Source organism: Pristiophorus japonicus, chromosome 13 (genome assembly GCF_044704955.1).
Source record: "Pristiophorus japonicus isolate sPriJap1 chromosome 13, sPriJap1.hap1, whole genome shotgun sequence".
Classification (NCBI taxonomy): domain Eukaryota; kingdom Metazoa; phylum Chordata; class Chondrichthyes; family Pristiophoridae; genus Pristiophorus; species Pristiophorus japonicus.
The window spans coordinates 97,197,662-97,206,434 of record NC_091989.1 but is presented as its reverse complement, the minus strand read 5'-3'; the positions used below and the strand labels follow the sequence as shown (position 1 = coordinate 97,206,434).

Here is an 8,773-nt window from a genome sequence, read left to right as displayed (position 1 = left end):
AGTACTTACTGATGGAGTATCTGAACCCACAGTACTTATTGATGGAGCATCTGAACCCAGAGTACTTACTGATGGAGTATCTGAACCCAAAGTACTTATTGATGGAGTATCTGAATGCACAGTACTTACTGATGGAGTATCTGAAGCCATAGTACTTACTAATGGAGTATCTGAACCCACAATACTTACTCATGGAGTATCTGAACCCACAGTATTTACTAATGGTGTATCTGAACCCACAGTACTTACTGATGGAGTAATATGAAGTGACAGTACTTACTGATGGAATATCAGAAGCGTCAGTACAAACTGATGGAGTATCTGAAGCGACAGAACTTACTGATGGAGTATCTGAAGTGACAGTACTTACTGATGGAGTCGCTGAACCCAGAGTACTTACTGATGGAGTCGCTGAACCCAGAGTATTTACTAATGGAGTATCTGAACCCACAGTACTTACTCATGGAGTATCTGAACCCACAGTATTTACTGATGGAGTATCTGAAGTGACAGTACGTACTGATGGAGTATCTGAGGGGACAGTACTTACTGATGGAGTATCTTTAGCCACAGTACTTACTGATGGAGTATCTGAACCCACAGTACTTATTGATGCAGCATCTGAACCCACAGTACTTACTGATGGAGTATCTGAACCCAAAGTACTTATTGATGGAGTATCTGAATGCACAGTACTTACTGATGGAGTATCTGAAGTCACAGTACTTACTGATGGAGTATCTGAACCCACAATACTTACTCATGGAGTATCTGAACCCACAATATTTACTAATGGAGTATCTGATCCCACAGTACTGACTGATGGATTATCTGAACCCACAGTACTTACTAATGGAGTATCTGAACCCACAGTATTTACTAATGGTGTATCTGAACCCACTGTACTTACTGATAGAGTATCTGAATCCACAGTACTTACTGATGGATTATCAGAAGCGACAGTACCTACTGATGGAGTATCTGAACCCACAGTACTTGCTGATGGAGTATCAGAAGCGATAGTACTTACTGATGGAGCATCTGAAGCGACAGTACTTATTGATCGAGTGTCTGAAGCGACAGAACTTACTGATGGAGTATCTGAAGTGACAGTACTTACTGATGGAGTATCTGAACTCACAGTACTTACTGATGGAGTCGCTGAACCCAGAGTACTTACTGATGGAGTATCTGAAGTGACAGTACTCTCTGATGGAAGATCTGAAGCGACAGTACTTACTGATGGATTATCTGAACCCACAGTACTTACTGATGGAGTATCTGAACACACATTACTTACTGATGGAGTATCTGAACCCACAGTACTTACTGATGGAGTACCTGAAGTGACAGTACTTACTGATGGATTATCTGAAGCGACAGTACTTACTGATGGAGTATCTGAACCCACAGTACTTACTGATGGAGTATCTGAAGCGACAGTACTTTCTGATGGAGTATTTGAAGTGACAGTACTTACTGATGGAGTATCTGAACCCACAGTACTTACTGATGGAGTATCTGAAGCGACAGTATTACTGATGGAGTATCTGTCCCCACAATACTTACTGATGGAGTATCTGAACCCACAGTACTTACTGATGGAGTATCTGAACACACATTACTTACTGATGGAGTATCTGAACCCACAGTACTTACTGATGGAGTACCTGAAGTGACAGCACTTACTGATGGAGTATCTGAAGTGACAGTACTTATTGATGGAGTATCTGAACCCACAGTACTTACTGATGGTGTATCTGAAGTGACAGTACTTTCTGATGGAGTATCTGAAGCGACAATACTTACTGATGGAGTATCTGAACCCGCAGTACTTACTGATGGAGTATCTGAAGCGACAGTACTTACTGATGGAACATCTGAAGTGACAGTACTTACTGATGGAGTATCTGAAGCAACAGTTCTTACTGATGGAGTATCTGAACCCACAGTACTTACTGATGGAGTATCTGAACCCACAGTACTTACTGATGGAGTATCTGAACCCACAGTACTTACTGATGGAGTCGCTGAACCCAGAGTACTTACTGATGGAGTATCTGAAGTGACAGTACTTACTCATGGAGTATCTGAAGTGACAGTACTTACTGATGGAGTATCAGAAGTCGCAGTACTTAGTGATGGAGTATCTGAAGTGACAGTACTTACTGATGGAGTAGCTGAACCCACAGTACTTACTGATGGAGTATCAGAAGGGGCAGTATTTAGTGATGGAGTATCAGAACCCACAGTGCTTGCTGATGGAGTATCTGAACCCACAGTACTTACTGATGGAGTATCAGAAGTCGCAGTACTTAGTGATGGAGTATCTGAAGTGACAGTACTTACTGATGGAGTAGCTGAACCCACAGTACTTACTGATGGAGTATCTGAAGTGACAGGACTTACTGATGGAGTATCTGAAGGGACAGTACTTACTGATGGAGTATCTGAAGCCACAGTACTTACTAATGGATATTTGAACCCACAATACTTACTCATGGAGTATCTGAACCCACAGTATTTACTAATGGAGTATCTGATCCCACAGTACTGACTGATGGAGTATCTGAACCCACATTACTTACTAATGGAGTATCTGAACCCACAGTATTTACTAATGGTGTATCTGAACCCACAGTACTTACTGATGGAGTATCTGAATCCACAGTACTTACTGATGGATTATCAGAAGCAACAGTACCTACTGATGGAGTATCTGAACCCACAGTACTTACTGATGGAGTATCTGAAGTGACAGTACTTACTGATGGAATATCAGAAGCGACAGTACTTACTGATGGAGTATCTGAAGCAACAGTACTTATTGATGGAGTGTCTGAAGCGACAGAACTTACTGATGGAGTATCTGAAGTTACAGTACTTACTGATGGAGTCGCTGAACCCAGAGTACTTACTGATGGAGTATCTGAAGTGACAGTACTCACTGATGGAATATCTGAAGCGACAGTACTTACTGACGGATTATCTGAACCCTTGTAACTTACTGATGGAGTATCTGAAGTGACAGTACTTACTAATGGAGTATCTCAAGTGACAGTACATACTGATGGAGTATCTGAACCCACAGTACTTACTGATGGAGTATCTCAAGTGTCAGTACTTACTGATGGCGTATCTGAATCCACAGTGCTTACTGATGGAGTGTATGAAGCGACAGTACTTACTGATGGAGTATCTGAATCCACAGTACTTACTGATGGAGTATCTCAAGTGTCAGTACTTACTGAAGGAGTATCTGAACCCACAGTACTTACTGATGGAGTATCTGAAGTGAGAGTACTTACTGATGGAGTATCTGAACCCACAGTACTTATGATGGAGTTTCTGAAGCGACAGTACTTACTGATGGAATATCTTAATCCATTGTACTTACTGATGGAGTATCTGAAGCAACAGTACTGACTGATGGAGCATCTGAAGTGACAGTACTTACTGATGGAGAATCTGAACCCACAGTACTTACTGATGGAGTATCAGAAGCGACAGTACTTACTGATGGAGTATCTTAACCGACAGTACTTACTGATGGAGTATCTGAACCCACAGTACTTACTGATGGAGCATCTAAAGTGACAGTACTTACTGATGGATTATCTGAAGCAACACTACTTTCTGATGGAGTATCTGAAGTGACATTACTTACTGATGGAGTATCAGAAGCGACAGTACTTACTGATGGAATATCTGAAGCGATAGTACTTACTGATGGAGTATCTGAACCCACAGAACTTACTGATGGAGTATCTGAAGTGACAGTACTTACTGATGGATTAGCAGAAGTGACAGTACTCACTGATGGTGTATCTGAAGTGACATTACTTACTGATGGAGTATCAGAAGTGACATTAATTACTGATGGAGTATCTGAACCCACAGTACTTTCTAATGCAGTATCTGAACCCACAGTACTTACTGATGGAGTATCTGAACCCAATGTGCTTACTGATGGAGTATCTGAAGTGACAGTACTTACTGATGGAGTATCGGAACCCACAGTACTTACTGATGGAGTATCTGAACCCACATTACTTACTGATGGAATATCTGAAGTGACAGTACTTACTGATGGAGTATATGAAGTGACAGTATCTACTGATGGAATATCTCAACCCACAGTACTTACTGATGGAGTATCTGAAGTGACAGTACTTACAGACGGAGTATGTGAAGGTACAGTACTTACTGATGGAATATCTGAAGCCACAGTACTTACTGATGGAGTATCTGAACCTACAGTACTTATTGATGGAGCATCTGAACCCACAGTACTTACTGATGGAGTATCTGAAGTGACAGTACTTACTGATAGAGTATCTGAAGTTACAGTACTTACTGATGGAGTCGTTGAACCCAGAGTACTTACTGATGGAGTATCTGAAGTGACAGTACTCACTGATGGAATATCTGAAGCGACAGTACTTACTGACGGATTATCTGAACCCCTGTAACTTACTGATGGAGTATCTGAAGTGACAGTACTTACTAATGGAGTATCTCAAGTGACAGTACATACTGATGGAGTAACTGAACCCACAGTACTTACTGATGGAGTATCTCAAGTGTCAGTACTTACGGATGGCGTATCTGAACCCACAGTGCTTACTGATGGAGTGTATGAAGCGACAGTACTTACTGATGGAGTATCTGAATCCACAGTACTTACTGATGGATTATCTCAAGTGTCAGTACTTACTGATGGAGAATCTGAACCCACAGTACTTACTGATGGAGTATCAGAAGCGACAGTACATACTGATGGAGTATCGGAACCCACGGTAATTTCTGATGGAGTATCAGAAGTGACAGTACTGATTGATGGAATATCTGAAGTGAGAGTACCTACTGATGGAGTATCTGAAGCGACAGTATTTACTGATGGAGTATCTTAACCGACAGTACTTACTGATGGAGTATCTGAACCCACAGTACTTACTGATGGAGCATCTAAAGTGACAGTACTTACTGATGGATTATCTGAAGCAACACTACTTTCTGATGGAGTATCTGAAGTGACATTACTTACTGATGGAGTATCAGAAGCGACAGTACTTACTGATGGAATATCTGAAGCGATAATACTTACTGATGGAGTATCTGAACCCACAGAACTTACTGATGGAGTATCTGAAGTGACAGTACTTACTGATGGATTAGCAGAAGTGACAGTACTCACTGATGGTGTATCTGAAGTGACATTACTTACTGATGGAGTATCAGAAGTGACATTAATTACTGATGGAGTATCTGAACCCACAGTACTTTCTAATGCAGTATCTGAACCCAATGTGCTTACTGATGGAGTATCTGAAGTGACAGTACTTACTGATGGAGTATCGGAACCCACAGTACTTACTGATGGAGTATCTGAACCCACAGTACTTACTGATGGAATATCTGAAGTGACAGTACTTACTGATGGAGTATATGAAGTGACAGTATCTACTGATGGAATATCTCAACCCACAGTACTTACTGATGGAGTATCTGAAGTGACAGTACTTACAGATGGAGTATGTGAAGGTACAGTACTTACTGATGGAATATCTGAAGCCACAGTACTTACTGATGGAGTATCTGAACCTACAGTACTTATTGATGGAGCATCTGAACCCACAGTACTTACTGATGGAGTATCTGAAGTGACAGTACTTACTGATGGAGTATCAGAAGCGACAGTACTTACTGATGGAGTATCTGAAGCGACAGTACTTATTGATGGAGTGTCTGAAGCGACAGAACTTACTGATGGAGTATCTGAAGTGACAGTACTTACTGATGGAGTATCTGAACCCACAGTACTTACTGATGGAGTCGCTGAACCCAGAGTACTTACTGATGGAGTATCTGAAGTGACAGTACTCACAGATGGAATATCTGAAGCGACAGTACTTACTGACGGATTATCTGAACCCCTGTAACTTACTGATGGAGTATCTGAAGTGACAGTACTTACTAATGGAGTATCTCAAGTGACAGTACATACTGATGGAATATCTGAACCCACAGTACTTACTGATGGAGTATCTGAAGCCACAGTACTTACTGATGGAGTATCTGAACCCACAGTACTTACTGATGGAGTATCTGAACCCACAGTACTAACTGATCGAGTATCTGAAGTGAAAGTAATTACTGATGGAGTATCTGAAGAGACAGTGCTTACTGATGGAGTATCTGAACCCACAGTACTTACCGACGGAGTATCTGAAGTGAAAGTACATACTGATGGCGTATCTGATCCCACTGTACTTACTGATGAAGTATCTGAACCCACAGTACTTACTGATGGTGTATCTGAAGTGACAGTACTTACTGATGGAGTATCTGAAGGGACAGTACTTACTGATGGAGTATCTGAACCCACAGTACTTGCTGATGGAGTATCTGAACCCACAGTATTTACTGATGGAGTACCTGAAGTGACAGTACGTACTGATGGAGTATCTGAGGGGACAGTACTTACTGATGGAGTATCTTTAGCCACAGTACTTACTGATGGAGTATCTGAACCCACAGTACTTATTGATGGAGCATCTGAACCCACAGTACTTACTGATGGAGTATCTGAACCCAAAGTACTTATTGATGGAGTATCTGAAGCCACAGTACTTACTGATGGAGTATCTGAACCCACAATACTTACTCATGGAGTATCTGAACCCACAATATTTACTAATGGAGTATCTGATCCCACAGTACTGACTGATGGATGATCTGAACCCACAGTACTTATTAATGGAGTATCTGAACCCACAGTATTTACTAATGGTGTATCTGAACCCACTGTACTTACTGATGGAGTATCTGAATCCACAGTACTTACAGATGGATTATCAGAAGCGACAGTACCAACTGATGGAGTATCTGAACCCACAGTACTTACAGATGGATTATCAGAAGTGACAGTACTTACTGATGGAGTCGCTGAACCCAGAGTACTTACTGATGGAGTATCTGAAGTGAGAGTACTCTCTGATGGAATATCTGAAGGGACAGTACTTACTGATGGATTATCTGAACCCACTGTACTTACTGATGGAGCATCTGAAGCGACAGTACTTATTGATCGAGTGTCTGAAGCGACAGAACTTACTGATGGAGTATCTGAAGTGACAGTACTTACTGATGGAGTATCTGAACCCACAGTACTTACTGATGGAGTCGCTGAACCCAGAGTACTTACTGATGGAGTATCTGAAGTGAGAGTACTCTCTGATGGAATATCTGAAGGGACAGTACTTACTGATGGATTATCTGAACCCACAGTACTTACTGATGGAGTATCTGAACCTACAGTACTTACTGATGGAGTATCTGAAGCGACAGTACTTTCTGATGGAGTATCTGAAGCGACAGTACTTACTGATGGAGTATCTGAACCCACAGTACTTACTGATGGAGTATCTGAAGCGACAGTACTTTCTGATGGAGTATCTGAAGCGACAGTACTTACTGATGGAGTATCTGAACCCACAGTACTTACAAATGGAGTATCTGAAGCGACAATATTACTGATGGAGTATCTGTCCCCATAATACTTACTGATGGAGTATCTGAACCCACAGTACTTACTGATGGAGTATCTGAACACACATTACTTACTGATGGAGTATCTGAACCCACAGTACTTACTGATGGAGTACCTGAAGTGACAGTACTTTCTGATGGAGTATCTGAAGCGACAATACTTACTGATGGAGTATCTGAACCCGCAGTACTTACTGATGGAGTATCAGAAGCGACAGTACTTACTGATGGAACATCTGAAGTGACAGTACTTACTGATGGAGTATCTGAAGCAACAGTTCTTACTGATGGAGTATCTGAACCCACAGTACTTACTGATGGAGTATCTGAACCCACAGTACTTACTGATGGAGTATCTGAACCCACAGTACTTACTGATGGAGTCGCTGAACCCAGAGTACTTACTGATGGAGTATCTGAAGTGACAGTACTCTCTAATGGAATATCTGAAGCGACAGTACTTACTGACGGATTATCTGAACCCGTGTAACTTACTGATGGAGTATCTGAAGTGTCAGTACCTACTGATGGATTATCTGAACCCACAGTACTTACTGATGGAGTATCTGAAGTGACAGTACTTACTGATGGAGTATCTGAAGGGACAGCAATTAATGATGGAGTATCTGAAGCCACGGTACTTACTGATGGAGTATCTGAACCCACAGTACTTACTGATGGAGTATCTGAACCCACAGTACTAACTGATCGAGTATCTGAAGTGAAAGTAATTACTGATGGAGTATCTGAAGAGACAGTGCTTACTGATGGAGTATCTGAACCCACAGTACTTACCGACGGAGTATCTGAAGTGAAAGTACATACTGATGGCGTATCTGATCCCACTGTACTTACTGATGAAGTATCTGAACCCACAGTACTTACTGATGGGGTATCTGAAGTGACAGTATTCACTGATGGAATATCTGAAGCGACAGTACTTACTGACGGATTATCTGAACCCCTGTAACTTACTGATGGAGTATCTGAAGTGACAGTACTTACTAATGGAGTATCTCAAGTGACAGTACATACCGATGGAGTATCTGAACCCACAGTACTTACTGATGGAGTATCTGAAGCCACAGTACTTACTGATGGAGTATCTGAACCCACAGTACTTACTGATGGAGTATCTGAACCCACAGTACTAACGGATCGAGTATCTGAAGTGAAAGTAATTACTGATGGAGTATCTGAAGAGACAGTGCTTACTGATGGA

At 41.5% G+C, this 8,773-nt stretch overlaps 1 protein-coding gene across 1 annotated transcript; it reads left to right on the top strand.

The window, feature by feature from the left end:
* Positions 1 to 3,130: 3,130 nt before the first annotated feature.
* Positions 3,131 to 8,521, top strand: LOC139278146 (mucin-22-like). Its single transcript, XM_070896802.1, has 5 exons — positions 3,131 to 3,236; positions 4,141 to 4,194; positions 5,131 to 5,544; positions 6,031 to 6,453; positions 8,100 to 8,521. Exons 1-5 carry the CDS (start codon positions 3,131 to 3,133, stop codon positions 8,519 to 8,521), a joined length of 1,419 nt encoding a protein of 472 aa, XP_070752903.1.
* Positions 8,522 to 8,773: the final 252 nt, after the last annotated feature.